The sequence below is a fragment of the Bos taurus genome, chromosome 10 (genome assembly GCF_002263795.3).
Source record: "Bos taurus isolate L1 Dominette 01449 registration number 42190680 breed Hereford chromosome 10, ARS-UCD2.0, whole genome shotgun sequence".
In the NCBI taxonomy this organism is placed as follows: domain Eukaryota; kingdom Metazoa; phylum Chordata; class Mammalia; order Artiodactyla; family Bovidae; genus Bos; species Bos taurus.
The window spans coordinates 4,117,750-4,138,514 of NC_037337.1; the positions used below are offsets into that span (position 1 = coordinate 4,117,750).

Here is a 20,765-nt window from a genome sequence, read left to right on the forward strand (position 1 = left end):
CTCAAATAAGTATTTTTATTTTATTTTTTAATTTTCATTTTATTTATTTATTTTTTATTACAAGTTGCCAACAGCACTTTATTTAATTTTCATTTTATATTAGACTATCATCGATTAACACTGTGGTGCTAGTTTCAGGTGTACAACAAAGTGATTTAGTTACGAATATACACGTATCTGTTCTTTTTCAAATTCTTTTCATATTCAGGTTGCTATATAATATCAAGCAGAGTCCCCTGTGCTATACAGTAAGTCCCTATTGCCTATTTATTTTGCAGTACGTACATGTCAATGCCCAACTCCCAATCTATCCCTCCCCCCTCAAATAAGTATTTTTAGAGGATAACTGATTGCTATAAAAAGTATGCCCACTTTACAATATGTAAAATACTGTCACATTGTCCTTCAAAGAGGCTCGAGCTATTTACAGCTCCTGGGAGTGCTCCTGCTCATGTAATTCCAGCCATTTCCAAATTTGATTATTTTTCCAAATAATCAAAAATTTATTATCATTGATTTAACTGACATTTTTATAATAATTAATAAGCCTGAACACTTTTCCGTATGTGTTTTGTGTTTCTTTGGCTATAATATGCAACTTATAATCTTTGCCCATTCTCTTCATCTGTTACTTTTGTTGCTCGAATTTGTAGACACTCTTTACACATTATGGATATTAGCTTTTAAAGTTACATATATATTGCTAATATTACTCTCATTTGTATTTCAACTTTTCTGATAGGTTTGTGGTATTTTTGAATAGTCAATTATGTCCACTTTTTTCTTTATGATTTCTGACTTTTGTCATTCTTATAAATTATATAATCATAAAAATAGTAATCCGTGTTCTTTTCTCATATTTTTAGTGGTTTTGGATATTTACTATTTTTAGTGATTATGCTATAAGCAGTGCATCAGTGCTCTACGTGCAGTCTCACTTCATTCCCACAACTCTGAGTTAGGCTGTATGATTATCTCCATTTCAGAGCTCAGTAAGTGAAAGTTCAAACAGACTGAGTCACTTGCCTAAAACCACGTACCTGACAATTCAAGGATTTGACCCAGCATGTGTCTGATTCTTAAGTCCATACATCTTGAGCACTTTACTGTACTGCTTTGATCCCTCAGGAATGAATGTTGGTATAAGGAAAGAGGTAAGGACCCTATTTCATCTTTCACAAATGACTAAAATTTGCCCTAATACTACTTAGCCATTCCCTCAGGTATTTGAAATGCCTGTGAAAGGCAATAACTTCAATTAGCAAATGATGGGAACAGTAGGCAAAGAATCAAGAATCTTTTCCTCTTTATCAGCTGAACCTGAATCTTTGTATACCATAGATTCTTCATCTGAAGCTGCTACTGCTGCTAAGTCCCTCAGTCGTGTCTGACTCTGTGCAACCCCAGGAACTCTAGTCCACCAGGCTCCTCTGTCCATGGGATACTCCAGGCAAGAATACTGGAGTGGGTTGCCATACCCTCCCCCAAGGGATCTTCTCGATTCAGCGATCAAACCTGTATGTCTTGTGTCTCCTGTATTGGCAGGCAGGTTCTTTACCACTAGTGCCACCTGGGAAGCCCTATTCATCCTATATATGACATTAATATCTGTTCTACTTCATAATTTATAAGCCTTTGATAGCATTTTAAAGACTAAAAAAAATACATAAACAGCAGATATTACATTTTTCCAATGTTTCCTTATTAATCTCTAACAAAAAGTAAAGTTTAGCTCCTCCATTAATGCCAAATAGAAAAATTTATTTTAAAAGTATATATTTTTCTAATGAACAATAGAAAAAACTAATACATAAGAAAAAAATAGAAAATGTAAATTTACTTACAATCAGGTGTAGGCTTGGCATCTTTTAACTGATGCTGAAGTTTCTTTACATTGTTGTATATTTTGGCCAATTGTTGCTGGATTTTTGCTCCTGTAAGGAAGAAGGACATCACCAGATGGTCGAAACAGAAATCAGATTGATTATATCCTTTGCAGCCAAAGATGGAAAAGCTCTATACAGTCAGCAAAAACAAGACCAGGAGCCGACTGCGGCTCAGATCACGAACTCCTTATTGCCAAATTCAGACTTAAATTGAAGAAAGTAGGGAAAACCACTAGACCATTCAGGTATGACCTAAATCAAATCCCTGATGATTATACAGTGGAAGTGAGAAATAGATTTAAGGGACTAGATCTGATAGATAGAGTGCCTGAAGAACTATGGACGGAGGTTTGTGACAATATACAGGAGACAGGGATCAAGGCCATTCCCATGGAAAAGAAATGCCAAAATGCAAAATGGCTGTCAGAGGAGGCCTTACAAATAGCTGTGAAAAGAAGTGAAAAGCAAAGGAGAAAAGGAAAGATATAAGCACCTGAATTCAGAGTTCTAAAGAATAGCAAGGAGAGACAAGAAAGCCTTCCTCAGAGATCAGTGCAAAGAAGTAGAGGAAAAGAACAGGATGGGAAAGACTAGAGATCTCTTTAAGAAAATTAGAGATACCAAGGGAATATTTCATGCAAAGATGGGTTCGCTAAAGGACAGAAATGGTATGGACCTAACATAAGCAGAAGATATTAAGAAGAGGTGGCAAAAAAACACAGAAGAACTGTACAAAAAAGATCTTCATGACCAAGATAATCACGATGGTGTGATCACTCACCTAGAGCCACACATCCTGGAATGTGAAGTCAAATGGGCCTTAGGAAGCATCACTATGAACAAAGCTAGTGGAGGTGATGGAATTCCAGTTGAGCTATTTCAAATCCAAGATGATGCTGTGAAAGTGCTGCACTCAATATGCCAGCAAATTTGGAAAACTCAGGACTGGAAAAGGTCAGTTTTCACTTCAATCCCAAAGATAGGCAATGCCAAAGAATGCTCAAACTACTGTACAATTGCGCTCATCTCACACGCTAGTAAAGTAATGCTCAAAATTCTCCAAGCCAGGCTTCAGCAATACGTGAACTGTGAACTTCCAGATGTTCAAGCTGGGTTTAGAAAAGGCAGAGGAACCAGAGATCAAATTGCCAACATCTGCTGGATCATCAAAAAAGCAAGAGAGTTCCAGAAAGACATCTATTTCTGCTTTATTGACTATGCTAAAGCCTTTGACTGTGTGGATCACAATAAACTGTGGAAAATTCTGAAAGAGATAGGAATACCAGACCACCTGACCTGCCTCTTGAGAAACCTATATGCAGGTCAGGAAGCAACAGTTAGAACTGGACAAAGAACAACAGACTGGTTCCAAATAGGAAAGGGAGTACGTCAAGGCTGTATATTGTCACCCTGCTTATTTAACTTATATGCAGAGCACATCATGAGAAACGCTGGGCTGGAGGAAGCACAAGCTGGAATCAAGATTGCCGGGAGAAATATCAATCACCTCAGATATGCAGATGACACCACCCTTATGGCAGAAAGTGAAAAGGAACTAAAAAGCCTCTTGATGAAGGTGAAAGAGGAGAGTGAAAAAGTTGGCGTAAAGCTCAACATTCAGAAAACGAAGATCATGGCATCTGGTCCCATCATGTCATGGCAAATAGATGGGGAAACAGTGGAAACAGTGTCAGACTTTATTTTTGGGGGCTCCAAAATCACTGCAGATGGTGATTGCAGCCATGAAATTAAAAGACGCTTACTCCTTGGAAGGAAAGTTATGACCGACCTAGATAGCATATTCAAAAGCAGAGACATTACTTTGCCAACAAAAGTCTGTCTAGTCAAGGCTATGGTTTTTCCAGTGGTCATGTATGGATGTGAGAGTTGGACTGTGAAGAAAGCTGAGCGCTGAAGAATTGATGCTTTTGAACAGATGTGCTGGAGAAGACTCTTGAGAGTCCCTTGGACTGCAAGGAGATCCAACCAGTCCATCCTAAAGGAGATCAGTCCTGGGTGTTCATTGGAAGGACTGATGCTAAAGCTGAAACTCCAATACTTTGGCCACCTCATGCGAAGAGTTGATTCATTGGAAAAGACCCTGATGCTGGGAGGGATATCGGCAGGAGGAGAAGGGGACGACAGAGGATGAGATGTCTGGATGGCATCACCGACTCGATGGACGTGAGTTTGGTAGACTCCAGGAGTTGGTGATGGACAAGGGAGGCCTGGCGTGCTGCGATTCATGGGGTCGCAAAGAGTCGGACATGACTGAGCGACTAAACTGAACTGAACTACTGAAGGAAGGATGTACTTTAAAATAAGTCTATGACAAATGTGGTTACCAATTCAGGATTCTTCACACAAGACTGATCACCCTCACCTAGTAAGTTATTGAAGAACAATTAAAGAACAAAAGATGGTTTATGAGTGTTAGTATAGCCCGAACCAACTCTTGCTGTAAACAAAGCATCTAATTTTGTCTAATCTTTTAAGGCACAACAGGTTAAGTCTTATTATAACCTGTGCCAGGGAACTGTCCTTAGAAATATTTTTTTAACTCTGGAGACTGAGTTATTGGAAACTCCAAAACATGGATCAGTAGCATAATTTTAATCATGTTTTATTTTTTAACAGTTTTTTCCTTTTTGCTATAATTTGCGGACATAGAGTTGATCTCAATTATTGTTAGAATATTAAAACTGTATTGCCAACATTAATGCTGTGAATACTGACAAACTGCCCAGTGAGAATTAACTTTACCTAACCACACCAACTAAGGCGGGCTGGTGACACCCAGTGGTGTCATAGTCATGGTCTTGAGGAGATGTCTCAGGTGCCATTTACTGGGGTCTATGCTATAGGTTTCCCTGTAGCTCAGATGGTTAAGAGTCTGACTGCAATGCAGGAGACCTGGGTTCAATCCCTGGGTCAGGAAGATCCTCTGGAGAAGGGAATGGCAATCCACTCTAGTATTCTTGCCTGGAAAATCCCATAGACAGAGGAGCCTAGTGGGCTATAGTTTGTGGGGTCGCAAAGAGACGGACATGTCTGAGAGACTAACGTTGCTACTGCTATACTACAGGTTGTCAAGCGCAGCCAAAGGACCAGTCTAAAGTAAGGTGCTAGGCCCACAATAGAAGCCTGAAGAACAAAGGGTCTCAAAGCCATTTTCAGATGTTCTGTATCATCAGCAGGAAGACTGGATTCTTCTTTAATATTTCCCTTCTGAAGTAGTAACCTTACTGTAATCACTTAAATTATTAGCATAAAGTCAAATACTCATATTTATATACATATTCCTATAGTAATATTTGATCATCATCTTTGGGTAGTTTACTTATCCACCTCCCCCTTATTTTTTTTTGCAACTCTTCCACAAATGAACATGAAACACCAAACGGCTCTGTTCAAAAGTCCTTAAAAACAATTATTTTTTTAAAAAGTTTATCTTTAGGCTGGAAGCCAGTGCTAATATTCAAAACAAACCCAAATATGCATATATGACTTTGGCTTTTTCCATTTTTTATTAAAATTCCAGAGTTCTATAAAAGTAGAAACTTTACCCAATGTATTTTACAGGGTCTAACTCATTTTTAGGAATTTTAAGTCAAGAAACTTCCCTAGTAATCAGGAAAGTGTTTTCTGTTGTTTTACATCTGCAGTAGTTTGAACAGCTACAATGATACCACTATAGAGAAAATGATCTTTTAGTAATTCATTTGGAACTGACATTCTGCACTAGAGGCACAGCATTCAAGTACAACGTTACACAAATGCAGCTAAAATGTGACATAGTATTTGAGGTAAAGTATAGCTATTTACACAAATGCATGCTAAAATGTGACATAGTATTTGAGGTAAAGTATAGCTATTTAATGCTTCTGAACCGAAACATGTGAAAGGGAAATTTCTATATCCTTATATTAATGCAGTGCATTCCTTCTTCTCCAAGATAAGATAAACACAAGGTATGAATAAAGAGAAGCAAAACTGTAGACAAAGGGAAATTAGAAAATAAAAATAAAGTGCCTTAAAAGGGAGAAAATCAAGTGACTTAAAATGCACAGAATGGAGATACTCTACTTAATGGCATGATAGAGAGACAGAAAAATCACCCTTTTTGTCTATAAAAGAACTGAGGGATATTAAGAAACATTAATATTAAACAAGGGATGCTCAGATTCTTCTATGAATCAAAGAGGAGAACTAGAAATCTGGCATTTATGTTAGGTCTCATCATTCCAACAGAAGAGAGAGAATGATTCTTGCCACCGTCTGACAAAAGATGACTTTTTAAAATAGTGCAATCTTATATTCTGAAAGGAAAAACTTACTAAAAATTTCTTTTAATTAACTATAAAGGTGTCTCATGAGCAGTATAGTCTCTATGTAATAAGTCTCAATATTGTATAAAGCTCAACGATAACCACTGCTGTGCTGTGCTGTGCTAAGTCCATTCAGCTGTGTCTGACTCTTTGCGACCCTATGGACCATAACCTGCCAGGCTCCTCTACCCATGGGATTCTCCAGGCAAGAATACTGGAGTGGGTTGTCATACCCTCCTCCAGGGAAATCTTTCTGACCCAGGGATCAAACCCACATCTCTTACGTCTCCTGTGTTGGCAGGTAGGTGCTTTACCACTAGCACCACCTGGGAAGCCCCTGAAAACCATTACTTTTCCTTTAACCAAAGTTTGGAAGTGTTTTTACTATAAAATAAGGACTTGCAGTTTAAAAAATCTACTCTACAAGGAAACAAGGTATTCTTGTAAAATTCTTTTTTAAGGCCAACATTTAGTACAGTTAGTAATTATTAATATTCATAACAAGCAGTAGAACATATTCACTGTACAATCTCTAACACTTTCTTATATATTAGGTTGACCAAAAGGTTCATTTGGGTTTTTCCATAACATCTTACAGAAAAACCTGAACGAAGCTTTGAGCCTACCCAATACTATTTCATCAGATGCACAGACAGCTCTCCTATGGCAGAAATGGCAGGTTTTATTAATATATCACAGACAAGTAAACTCAGGTTTAAGCAACTATGTGACTTGAGCACTTTAACGGTCATACAGGTTCTGAATCTGTTGATGCTTACTGAGTCTGGGATTCAGTTGATAGGATCCTGGTGATGAGCTAAGATCAGATACCCAGTAATCAGTTTTCCTTTATTTTTCAAATTTATTGCCCATAATCAAAGCTTTATTTAAAAACTGACACCAAAATATGAGACTGTTGTTGCAAACCTTGCAAAAAATTAAACATAATTACATTATCTTGGTAGATTAACTGGAATCACTGAACTGAAAAGGCTTTCTGCGACAGGACACAGATTCAGGAAACTGTGTGGATCATTAGTATTGCTTTCTTCTAAATGAACATCCTTCTGAGTCTGGCCTTTCCTCCTATTGGCTGGCACAACAGTTGAACAACCTACACCAAATGCCACTGTGTAAGCCCGGCTGTAAGTAATCTTGTAGCCACCTGGACATTTTACAAACATAAAGTAAGAATTTGGACTTTGAACCAGCTGTTCTTTTTATGTTTTTTCTGTTCCTCTTCCAAGGAAGGCTACAGTATACCTCCAGCTAAAGGCATGCTGATCCTTTTGCAAGCCCAGCCTGTGCAGATCTTTAAGGCACCCTTCCTTTATTAAAATAATGTAGTATCATTAACTGATTTGACAACCAGAAAACAAAACCCTCTTTTTTCCTATTAAGACGAAATTTACACAGCAAACAATGCAGTTATAACAATACAGTTATAAATATCCAGACTAAATAGTGACCCCCAAAAATAAATACATATCCTTAAAAGATAAACATTACACCAACTAGAATGTATCTTGATAGAGACTGTAACAGTCACGCACAAGGACAACGCACAGGGCAAAACTATGACTTTATATCTCTCAATGAGTTTTGTTCATCATGAACTCAACTTACTTTCTGTTTTCCTGCTGTTAATCAGTTTATTTTCCAATTCTTCCAGCATACTATGTTCAATTCTGAAGTCACTTTTTTGGTTGTAGAAATGACTGTGTTTGTCTTTTTCTAGATTAATAACCCTTTAGGGAAAGAAACAAATAGTATAAATATGATTTAAGTACATTTTTAATTGTTTAAAATATGGATATACTTACAATCCGTACTTTGTATTAATTCATCAAAGGATTCAAAATAAAATTACTTGGATCAATAAGGCTATGGAATGAAAACAGTAGTTAGGAAAGTGCTGTGTGTGTGTATACTAGTCGTTCAGTCGTGTCCAACTCTGTGACCCCACGGACTGTAGCCTACCAGGCTCCCATCTGTTCATGGAATTCTCCAGGCAAGAATACTGGAGTGGGTTGCCATTCCCTTCTCCAGGGAATCTTCCCAAACCAGGGATCAAACCTGGGTCTCTAGCATTGCAGGCAGATTCATCTGAGCCACAAGGGAAGAAAAATGCACTATAGAAATGCAAGTTACTAATGCTAATAAAACTAAAACTTCAAAAGGCAAACATCTGTGAAGGCAGGGATTTAATGTTTTTATGGGATATGGTCTACATTTAAGTCAAAGCTTCTTCATCTCATCCTTGCTCCTTGGCTTTAATCCATCTACCAGTAAGGACTTCTAATGTTAGCTTGAACCCTGGGGTAAAACAAAACAATTTACCATCAAGAAACTTTTTCGGTTGGACAAAGAAATTTATTTTCTCAACATCTATTTTCTTTCTCCCACAAGGTGGAAATTAATATAAATACTTCTCCACTAATCCTGAATTTAATGAGTGGTGGAGTATCTCTGGTCACTGATTTCCTTTCCTCTATTCTGAGGGGCAACTGTATAAGGCAGAGTTTCCCAATCTTTTTCACTTGCCAACCAAGAAGAGAATTTAATATAAAAGGCACACTGAGGTAAATAGATGAGAATGCCACAGGCCCTACCTGGCTGCCCCAAGGCTGAGGGAGTCATAACTTCAATCTATGTTGGGAGGAAGGAAGGGGAAGAACAGAGACATCAATAAAGCTTTTAGTCTGCAGGTCAGTCTAACAGGCTGCGGGCAGCTGCTGGAGCCCTGCACTGAGCACCAGCCTGCCTCGACTCTGGCTGGGGTGGGGAAAGGCACCGAAATCAAACAGAAATGCCCATCATGGACACAGGCTATGCTACGACAGTAAGTCATGCTTTGTTACTCCTGGATTCGATATTGACCCATAAAGATACTCAAAATGTAATAATGGAGACAAACTGCCAAACAAAAAGAGATGCTCAACCTCTCTCGTAACATGAGAAAAGACTGAAACTATACCATGGTAACATGGTGTATCTATCAGACTGGTGGGAAAAAAACACACAAGTTTAACATATTCTGATGATAAAACTGTGGGGAAATGGGTCCTCTCATATATTGTTGGTGAAATCATAAATGGCCTATCAAGGATAATTTAGAAATTATTCATTATTCATCATAATCATGAATAATCAGAAATTATTCATTACAATCGCAAATTCATATACCTTTGATCCAGCACTTCTACTTGAAGGAATTTTTCATAAAGACACACTTATAGATGTGCAAAATGATATGAACCTCCATGGATGCTCAATTAATTAAGCGTTTATTTACTATAATTTAACGTTTTCTGTAATCTAATGTCTATCACTAAGGGGCAGATTAAATAAGTGCTGGTACGCGCACACACTGGAATGCAACGCGGTACCGTGTTCTACGTACTGATAAGGAAAGACCTCCAAGATACACTCCTTTTTAACAAAAGTTTTACATGAAAATGTTAAGACATACTAGAGAATGGAAAACTGATTCCCCTCACATCGTTCCACATGATATACCTCATATCACTCTAACTCAACAATTTTACCTGTCTTTTTCCTCTCTTTCATCTATCTTTTATCTTTCCTCTTCCTTTTTTGCTTAATTACTCTAAAGGAAATCCACTACATTATGTACTTCCACCCCAACATACTTCAGTGTGCATTTCTAGAGATTATGAGTATCTGATTTGTATAATTATAATACCATTATCATGCCTGAACAAAACCAGTAACTTCTTGGTATCTAGGATACACTCTTAAGTTAAAAATACAAAACAAGATGCACAAGAATATATATATAGTATACTACCATTTATAAAAAAAAAGGGAACTATTTGCATATGCATTTTTATGTCCTTAAAAAAGCATATAAAATACCTGTGAAGGATATACAAGAAACTAAAAATGGTTGTTTGGGGAGAAGGGAAATGGGTGATATGGGTCACAGGTGAAACAAAGACCTTCCACTGTGGATCCTTTGATATGAATTAATTTTTGAATTATGTGAATATATAACCTATTCTGAAAATAAAAATATTACAAATGGTGTTCTTCCCTTTATATTCAATGAGAATTGTTGGATTCAATTTCAATGGATTTTTCTAATACTATTTCAATGAGTTTTTCCAAAACCTTATAACAGATGAAGAAAGCCTAATCAGAGTTATAAAACCTATACACAGATAAGGTACCTATCTATACTGGCATAATCTAACTGGCTTGCTATATTTATGTACATTAATCATCTGGCAGATTATCTTATCTAGAAAGAAACATAAACCAGAAATCTTAACCTAGAGTCCAATTCTATCTAAGATAATGCATTTTATAAATTAAAAAAAAAATGTAGTTTATCAAATTCTGAGTATTAAAAATGAAAGAATTAAACTGATACAGTCAGAATTCAGTCTCACGAGGCTGCACTATGGTATAACTTGTTAAAATTCAAACAGTATACTATGTATTGGTAGAATTTCTAAACAGACAACTGCCACTAATTCTGGTCTAGAGATCATTTCTTACAAAAGCCTCCTTTTCTCTTGGTTCTTCAGCAAATTGATACTGCATAAATTCAGAGCAGTGTATTATAAAGCCTCCAACTATAGGAGAGGGCTAGCTGCTCTGAGCTCCAGTTCTTTTACCTTTACTCATTATATTTATTAAATCATATGGTGCTACTAACAATGGTGAACATTCAGTAAATACCACTAGTTATTTAAAAATACATAAACACTAAAACTTAAATGCCATCTTCTCAATTTTTCTAGTCATAATGTACAGGGTAGATCTGAAAGAGGTAGAGACCAAGGAAGGGAAACCAATTAAAAGGCCAATTAAAAAAAAAAAAAAAAAAAAAAACCTCAAGAGTACAGTAGGACTCTTCATTAAAATTATTCACTCAAAAATATTTACCAAGTGCTTACTTTGCTAAGTCAAAATGTATCCAATCTGTTACTTGACATATGTGATCTAAAGAAATCTTTTATTCTCCTTGATATACACTGATTCAAAATAGTGAAATTAAGATTTAAAGAACTCTACTTAAAATTAACTTTATATTAAATAGTTTACTATCGTTTGTATATTTCACACTTCTCATGGGCCCCTTGTTTTACATTTGAAAGATTAGTGACTAGTCTTTGGTAGGGGATTAGAGTGGAGGAGAATTAACTTTATATCGTTTGTAATAAAATGATGAGTAATGTTCCTTGAAGATAATGTTCTTATACTTACTGATTTTTATATTTTTCAGCTGTACGTATGAATTCTGCTTTCTTAGTTCGACTAACTTTCTGTTTCCAGTTTTGAAGGTGAAAAGGACGAATTCCACCTGAAGTACCGAGACAGCCATCACTCTGAAGAGAAAACAAAGATAAATTTATCCTCAAAAATAAAAATGGTGGGAGATGAACGTGGAATTTTTCCAGAGTGTGTGCTGTCCTTAGTTGCTCAGTGGTGTCCGACTCTCTGCGACCCCATGGACTGTAGCCCACCAGGCTCCTCTGTTCACAAGGATTCTCCAGGCAAGAATGCTGCAGTGGGTGCCTTGCCTCCTCCAGGGCATCTTCCCAACCAAGGGATCAAACCCAGGGCTCCTGTATTGCAGGTGGATTCTTTACTGTCTGAGCCACAAGGGAAGCCCTTTTTTCAGAGATAAAACATCAATAATGGAGTTTCTCACGGGATAATTTTGGGGCCAATCTTATTTAATTTTTAAAAATGCAGCTCGTGGAAGAAGGAATATGTGTTTTAAAATGCTAAATTAGTGAGAAATGTAAAGTCTTCAGGGAGTTTTATAAAAATCTCTAATTCTTTCATTCATTCACTCATTTACCAACATGCATTGAACACTTACGATGTGACAGGTGCTGGCCTAGACACTAGGGAAACAAAGATGGGCCATGATAACATGTGTGCACTGTTGCTAAACCGCTTCAGTTGTGTCCAACTCTGTGACCCTAGGGACCACAGCCTGCCAGGCTCCTCTGTGCATGGGATTCTCCAGGTAAGAATACTGGAGTGGGTTGCCATGCCCCCCTCCAGGGGATCTTCTAGACCCCGAAGATTGAGGAATCGAGCCCACGTTTCTTATGTCTCCTGCATTGGTAGGCGAGTTCTTTACCATTAGTGCCACTGGAAGCCCATGATAATAGGGCCTCTGCCTTAAAATCTAGAGAGGGAAACAGACTTAAGAAGAAAAGAGTAAATAAGTGAGACATTTTAAAAAAAAATCAACACTGTAAGGCCTATTAAGGAAATAAACAGTGCTGAGATGAAGATAATGGGGCCAAGGGATTGTTTTGTTTTGTTTTCTTTTCAGTTAGAATGGCCACAGAAGTCTATTTGAGGGGATGATGTTTAAGGAAGAACGGAGCCAGCCAGGACAAAAGCTGCAGGGAAAGGTGTGCCAGGCAGAGGGACCAGCATGTCCAAATGCCCTCCAGGAGGAAAAAAGCTTGGCTGGTTCAAGCAGAGCAAAGGCAATTGTGACATAAGATGAGTGAAATGCAGAGCTTTGTAGGAGTTGAGGGTATAGAACCAGGCAAGTGGCATATCACACCAGCATTTTAAGGCACTACAGGAGTCTGAATTTTACTGAAGGGTTTAGAGTAGGAGAATGCCATGATACATTTAATTTTTAAAGAAAATCTTTCTATTTTTTAAAGAACAAATTCAGGGAGGTGGAGGAAGAGAGGAGGCAAGGCTGGAAGCAGGAGAATCAATAGACAGGTGATGCAGCAACAAAGACAAGGAATGATGGTATTCAGGTCTACCAGGGTGATGGTGGAGACTAAAAGTAAGAAGCCTAAATGTATCTTGGAGGTATAACCAAGAGGAATTGCTGACAGCCTGAGAGATTAAAAAGAAAATAAAGGAACCAAGCCTTCAAATTTCGAGGAACGAGCAAACAAGAATAAAGTAATGATTTTAGGTTAATACTTCTAAAATTGAGATTTACTTCACATACCATAGAATGTGCACATAAAGTTTACAATCCAGTGTTTTTTACTATATTCACAAAGTCGTGCAATCATCAACACTATCTGTTGTTGCTGCTGCTGCTAAGTCACATCAGTCGTGTCTGACTCTGTGTGACCCCATAGACAGCAGCCCACCAGGCTCTTCCGTCCCTGGGATTCTCCAGGCAAGAACACTAGAGTGGGTTGCTATTTCCTTCTCCAATGCATGAAAGTGAAAAGTGAAAGGGAAGTCGCTCAGTCGTGTCCGACTCTTAGCAACCCCATGGACTGCAGCCTACCAGGCTCCTCCGTCCATGGGATTTTCCAGGCAAGAGTACTGGAGTGGGGTGCCATTGCCCTCTCCACAACACTATCTAGTGCCCGAATATTTCTATTATACCCAAAAGAAAGCTCGCACTCATTAAGCAGCCAGTTCCCATACCTTTTTCCCGCCCAATTCCTGGTAATCATTAATCTCCATTCTGATTCTATGGATTTGCCTATTCTGGACAATTAGCATAAACAGGATCATACAATGTACAACCTTCTGTGTCTGGCTTCTTTCACTGAGTATAATATTTTAAAGATTCATTCATGTTGTACCATGAATCTGTACTTCATTCCTTTTCATGGTTAAGTAATATTCCACATGACTCTAACATATTTTGTTTACTCATCACCTGACAGACCATTGGGTTACTTTCACTATTTGGTCACCATGAATAATGTTACTAAGAACATTTATGTACAAGTTTTAGTATGAATTCAATTTTCTTGGGTATTTCTAGCAGTGGAATTTCTGAATCACAGTTAAGTCTTTAATTTTCCATTTGTGTTATTTTTTATTGTTACAGTGGAAGCATTCCCGTAAGTCCTTTATCAGATAAATGACCTGCAAATATTTTCCCCAATTCTGAGTTCTTTTCACTTTCCTGATAATATCCTTTGAAGCACAGAAGTTTTGAACTTTTGAAGAACTATCCAATTGTTTTCCACAGTGGCTGCATCATTATATAATTTTACATTGCCATTAGCAGTGTAAAGGAGTAGTGTAAAAATGTAAAAAATGTAAGGGAGTTCCAGTTTCTTCACATCCTCACCAACATTTGTTATTGTCTGTCTCTTTTACTATAATCATCCTACTGGATGTGAAGTAGTATCTCACAGTGGTTTTGATTAGCCCATAATGACTAATGATGCCGAGCATCCTTTCATGTACTTATTGGCTATTTCTTTGAAGTAATACCTACTTATATCTTTTCCAATTTTAAAAACTGGGGTGTCTTTTTGAGTTTTAAGAGTTTTATATTTTTAGATATGTCCTTATCAAAATATGATTTGCAAATGTTTCTCTCCCATTCAGTAGGTCATCTTTTCATTTTGCTGATATTCCCTTTACTGTGCAGAATCATTTCAGTTTGATGTAGCCTCCTTCATTTTTAGATAATTATTTTGCTGAACACAGAGTTCTTGGTCAACAGTCCTTTTCTTTCAGCATTTCTAACAGCATAACTACGTCTGCTATCCCATGGGGCTTCCCAGGAGGGGCTAGTGGTAAAGAATCCACGTGCCAATGCAGGAGACATAGACATGCATTCGCTTCCTGGGTCCAGAAGATCCCCTGGAAGAGGGCACAGCAACCCACTCCAGTATTCCTGCCTGGAGAATCCCATGGACAAAGGAGCCTGGTAGGCTACAGTCCATAGCACTGCAAAAAGTCAGGCACAACTTAAGCAATTTAGCATGCATACGTATTATCCCATACTTTTGAAGTCCAAGGTTTCTGTTGAGAAATCAGTTGTTAATCTTATTGAGAATGCCTAATATGTTTTGAATTGATTTCTCTGTTGGTGCTTTCAGAATTTTCTTTTTGTCTCTTTTTACAGTTTGATTATGACATGTCTAGGTATGGATCTTGAAGTTCACTAAGTTCCAATAATGTGTAGATCAATACTACAGCCATCATTTCTTCAAAAATTCTTTCCCACTTTTCCCTCTCTCCTTCTGGGACTCTCATTAGCTGTGACATCTGATGGTGTCTCACAGGTCTTTAACACTCTGTTCACTTTTCTTCATTCTTTTCTTCTTTAGATTCCTCATTCTGGATAATCTAAATTGACCTACCTTGTTCTGCCAGCCCAAACATAGTGCTGAGTCTCTCTAATGAATTTTTCATTTGCATTTTTGTACTTTTTAACTCCAAAATTTCTATTCCATTCTTTTGCTAGAACTTCTCTCTTTATCAGTTTGGTTCAGTTCAGTCGTTCAGTCGTGTATGGCTCTTTGCCATCCCATGGACTGCAGCACGCCAGGCTTCCCTGTCCATCACCAACTCCCAGAGTTTACTCAAAATCATGTCCATTGAGTTGGTGATGTCATCTAACCATCTCATCCTCTGTTGTCCCCTTTTCCTCCCACCTTCAATCTTTCCCAGCATCAGAGTCTTTTCAAATGAGTCAGTTCTTTGCATCAGGTAGCCAAAGTATTGGAGTTTCTGCTTCAGCATCAGTCCTTCTAATGAATATTCAGGACTGATTTCCTTTGGGATAGGCTGGTTGGATCCTTGCTGTCCAAGGGACTCTCAAGAGTCTTCTCCAACACCACAGTTCAAAAGCATCAATTCTTCGGCGCTCAGCTTTCTTTAAGTCCAACTTTCACATCCATACATGACTACTAGAAAAACAATAGCTTTGACTAGATGAACCTTTGTTGGCAAAGTAATGCCTCTGCTTTTTAATATGCTGTCTAGGTTGGTCATAGCTTTTCTTCCAAGGAGCAAGCGTCTTTTAATTTCATGGCTGCAGTCACCATTTGCAGTGATTTTGGAGCCCTCCAAAAAAAAGTCTTTCACTCTTTCCGCACCTATTTGCCATGAAGTGATGGGACCAGATGCCATAATCTTTGTTTTCTCAATGCTGAGTTTTAAGCCAACTTTTCACTCTCCTCTTTCACTTTCTTCAAGAGGCTCTTTAGTTCTTCTTCACTTTCTGCCGTAACGGTGGTGTCACCTGCGTATCTGAGGTTATTGATATTTCTCCTGGCAATCTTGATTCCAACTTGTGCTTCATCCAGCCCAGCATTTCTCATGATGTATTTTGTATATAAGTTAAATAAGCAGGGTGACTATATACAGCCTTGATGTACTCCTTTCCCGATTTGGAATCAGTCTGTTGTTCCATGTCCAGTTCTAAGTACTGCTTCTTGACCTGCATACAAATTTCTCAGGAGGCAGGTCAGGAGTCTGGTATTCTCATCTCTTTAAGAACTTTACACAATGTGTTGTGATTCACATAGTCAAAGGCTTTGGCATAGTCAATAAAGCAGAAGTAGATGTTTTTCTGGAACTCTCTTGCTTTTTCGATGATCTAGCCGATGCTGGCAATTTGATCTCTGGTTCCTCTGCCTTTTCTAAAACCAGCCTGATGCATCTGGAAATTCATGGTTCACATACTGTTGAAGCCTGGCTTGGAGAATTTTGAGGATTACTTTGCTAGCATGTGAGATGAGTACAATTGTGCAGTAGTTTGAGCATTCTTTGGCATTGCCTTTCTTTGGGATTGGATTAAAAACTCACCTTTTCCAGTCTCTTTATAGATGTTTTCTATTTGGTGAGACACCATTCTTATACTTTATTTCTTTAGAAATGGTTTTCTTTAGCTTTTTGAACATGTTTAAATCAATAATTTAAAATCTTTATCTGTTATGTCCAACATTTGGTCATCTTAAGGGACAGTTTCTTTTTACTATTCTTTTTTTTTTTTAATTCTTCTGTGTGTGGACCATATTTTCTTATTTCTTTGCATATCTCATAATTTGTCAGCAACTCAACACTTTAAATAATACATAATGTGGCAACACTAAAAATGAGATTTTTTTCCCTCTCTCCAAGGTCTGCTGTTGTTGCTGGGTTTTTTTCAGTCATTTCTCTGAACTAATTCGGTAAAGTCTGGATTGTTTGTGTGGCACTGAAATCTCTGCTTTGTTAGCTGTCAGTGAATGATTGGTTGGTCAAAGATTTTCTTAGATGTCTTGAACCTGTAAGTCCCCATACTTTGAGGGGGTCTGTGTGCAAGCTGGAACATGGCATCAGTACTGGGGCAAGCAGTTTACAACTCCACTTTAGCCTTCACTTCCTGTTGCACAAGTTTCAAGGTCAGCCAAAGATGAGAGCTCAGGCCTTCTTAGGCTTTCTCTGATTGCATTCATTTCCTATCACTACTGTAACAAACTTACCAAAAAAATGAGTTTACCACAAATTTAAGAGACTTAAACACCACAAATCTATTCTTTTACTGTTTTGGAGGTCAAGTCTAAAATTAAGGTTTTGAAAAGACTGCATTCTTTCTGGAGATCCAGAGTATTTACTCCCTTACCTTTTTTCAGCTTTTAGTGGCCACCTTCATTCCTTGGCTCATGGCCGCTTCCTCACATCGCATCGCCCTCTTGCTTTCACTGTTACATCTCCTCTTGGTTCTAATCCTCCTGCTTCCCTCTTACAAGGACTCCTGTGAATACACTGGCCCACCCAGATAATCCCACATAAACTCCCCACCTCAAGAGCCTCAACTTAATCACATTTGCACAGTTCCTTTTATCACATGAGGTCACACGTTCACAGGTGCTGGGGGTTAGGATGTGACTATCCTTGAGGGAACCTAGTGATACCGTGAGGATGCACAATGACTTACAATCCACTGTGTCTGAGGCAGACGGAAATAAATGGCTGACATGGGGCAGAGAAGGATTGTCCAAGCAGCTGTCTGGGACAGGCTTGCTTGTAAAAGTATATTAATAACAAAGGATTCCCCCTCCCCTATTTGTGTTTATTGTGTATTATTTGTGTTCGTTGTATAACAACATTAAAGGAAATGTCAAAAGAAGACCAAAAAAAGGTGTGTGTGGGGTAATTCTTCACTCTGCCACACCTGGATATATACACAGCCCTATTCATTTGTGTGATCTTCTAGAGGAAATCCGTTTTGAGTAATTATGTAAAGTCAGAAAAGTAATGTGGTTATTACTGAAGGCCCACTCCAGTCAGCCGAATGCCATTAAATACAGGTCATCACAGAGAGGGCACTAGAGACAAAGAGAGGACACAGCCCTACTCTGGAGCAAAACCGGGACATACACTCATGTGATACAGCCAGAGATACTACAAAAGTCATAATTCAACGTGCTAAAAAGATCAAGAGGGAGATGGCATCTAAGAGGAGAATCAAGAAATTTGTAGTCTTTGGTCTTGAAAAGCAATGGCTGAGAGGAATAATGGCTGAACAAATAATATACAAACATTAAAATACATAGATAGGGTACATTACTACTTTTCCTAATGATGAATCAGAAGATTTCACACTCTGTGGAGGCTGTGAAATAAAATAAAATGCAATATAAAATAGTTCTAAAACTTCAAAGATAATTGTTTTCAAAATAATTTAAGGGAACTGGTATAGACTGAATTACCACTCCCCTAATTCACATGTGGAGGCCCTAGATTTGGAGGTGGTGCCTTTAAGGAAGTAATTAAGGTTAAATAAGCTCATAAGGATAGGGTCCTAGTCCATCAGGACTGGTGTCCTTATAAGAAGAGGAACACCAGAGAACTCTCTCTCTGCATGTGCACAGACAAAGGGCCACGTGAGGACACAGCAAGAAGGCAACTGTCTACAAGCCAAAAACCAACCCCAACGGCTCCTTCATCTTGGACAAGATCTCGGCTGGATCTTTTCAGCCTCCCAAAGTGTAAAAAAAAAAAATATATATATATATATATATATATATATATTTCTGTAATCTAAATCACTCAGTCTGTGGTATTTTATTATGGAAGCCCGGGCAGGCTAATCTAGGAACCTTAGTGTTTTGGCAGATACCTCTAATATCATGAGGCTGTCACAAGGAAAATGATCTCCTCTCAGAAAAATGTTAGCTGTTTCACTGTCAGGGTCATAGATTCATGAAATCCTATGACAAGTATTCAAGTCCAGAGCTGGGCTACAGAATCTGAGTCTATAATGTGCATGTGTTTGTATATATATATATATGTGTGTGTGTGTGTGTGGTGTATATATATATATATGTGGTATGTTGTGGGGTACAAAGAAGGATAACACATAAACTCCTCAAAAGTCACAATATGCTAGAGATTCTAATTCTTTTTTAAAACCCAAACACCCTTGAGAAATTCTACCTCGCTACTGCCACAATAGCCAACCAAGAGGCTCTGCCTTCTCTAAATTGGTGAGAGCGTATAAAATCGGGTGTCTCAACTTCAGCCCTACTGATATTTTGGACCAGGGAACTTTTTGTTGTGGGGGCTGCCCCTCAGCCTGTACCGGCTAGATGTCAGTAGCACACACAACCTTCTCCACAGTCCACCTGCAGTTGTGACAACCCAAACTGTCTCCAGACATTGCTAAATGTGAGGGGCTGATGGAACAGTTGAAACAGCTCCTTAGGTGATTCTGATCCAACACTGAGGAAGGCAAACCTCTGAGAACCACTCTAGAGGGCAGGAGTGTGCGTCAGTAACAATCCTAAGCAACTTGTGAGATATGCAAACCAGGATGAAGTGGAATTTCTGGAAATACGTAAAGACACTGTATCTCCTTAGAGGAAGAAAATGATGGAATCTGTCCTTAGCTCTTAACAGCCTTCCTTCAGGTTTGGATTAATCCACAAACATTTAGGGAGTGTCTACTACGTTTCTGGACTAAAGCAGCACAGTTTTTGGTGCTGGGGATGTAACAGTGAATAAAATTTCCAAAAGTTTCTTCCCTCATAGAGGGCAGGGTTTACATTCCTAGATGGAGTGGAGAAAGACAACACACAAAAAATGAATATAAAATATGTAGTATATTATAGGATAAGTGCTATAGAAAAAACCTAAAAAGAGAACAGTGTGCTAGGTAAGGGGATTCAGTTGGGGGAGGTCAAAGAAAGGATCACTGAGCTGATTGCATTTGAACAAAGATATCTGAAGGTGGAGATGGTGCTGGCCATGAGACCAGGAAGGAAGAGCATTCCAAGCAGAGGGAACAACAATTGCAAAGCTCCTGAGGTAGAAGTGTGCTCGCCTGTCTGAAGGACCACAGGAAGCCAGTATGGCTGCAGTAGACCCAGGGCAGGGGACTGGAGATGAGGTGACAGGGAGATCTTGGGGGCAGCTCAGAGGCCCTGTAGAGTCTAAGGTGTGGAACATGGTGAAAACGTTTGCTTTCACTCTGAGGGATCTGGGCAGACAAGTGTCATTCCTGAATGGTCTGGTTGTTGTGAATATGTCAGGAAGGCAAGAGTGGGTGAATAGAAACCAACTAGGAAAGTGTTTCTGCTAAGGGAGAAATGATGGTGTGGACATGGGTAGTGGTGCTTGAAGTGGGATTCTTGACTTATTCTGAAGATAGGGCAGACAGGAATTGCCTGTGCTTTGGGTGTGGGCTGTGGGAGAATGCGGAGGAGTCGAGATCTTTGACAAGAGCTGCTGGCTCCAACGATTCTCCTCCGGGAATCCCCTAGTCTTTACTGCAGAGAAAGGGGTCCCAAGGAGATCTTTGGAAACACATCTGCCTCAGAGATCATCCCAGTTTGAT

The 20,765-nt window shown here is 38.6% G+C and overlaps 1 protein-coding gene and 1 pseudogene across 5 annotated transcripts in view; both read right to left on the reverse strand.

Moving 5' to 3' along the window:
* Positions 1 to 20,765, reverse strand: part of CCDC112 (coiled-coil domain containing 112) — a 136,550-nt gene that overhangs the window by 10,281 nt on the left and 105,504 nt on the right. For all 5 annotated transcript variants that reach the window (XR_003036609.2, NM_001244223.1, XM_059890318.1 and 2 more), the window contains 3 exon segments: positions 11,450 to 11,571; positions 7,841 to 7,962; positions 1,845 to 1,934 (listed from right to left, as the gene is read on the reverse strand). Coding sequence is in view for 4 of the 5 variants with exons in the window: in NM_001244223.1 (NP_001231152.1) it covers positions 1,845 to 1,934; positions 7,841 to 7,962; positions 11,450 to 11,571 (334 nt within the window). In the remaining variant the exon portion in view is untranslated.
* Positions 1,849 to 7,833, reverse strand: LOC112448357 (small ribosomal subunit protein eS27-like; annotated as a pseudogene).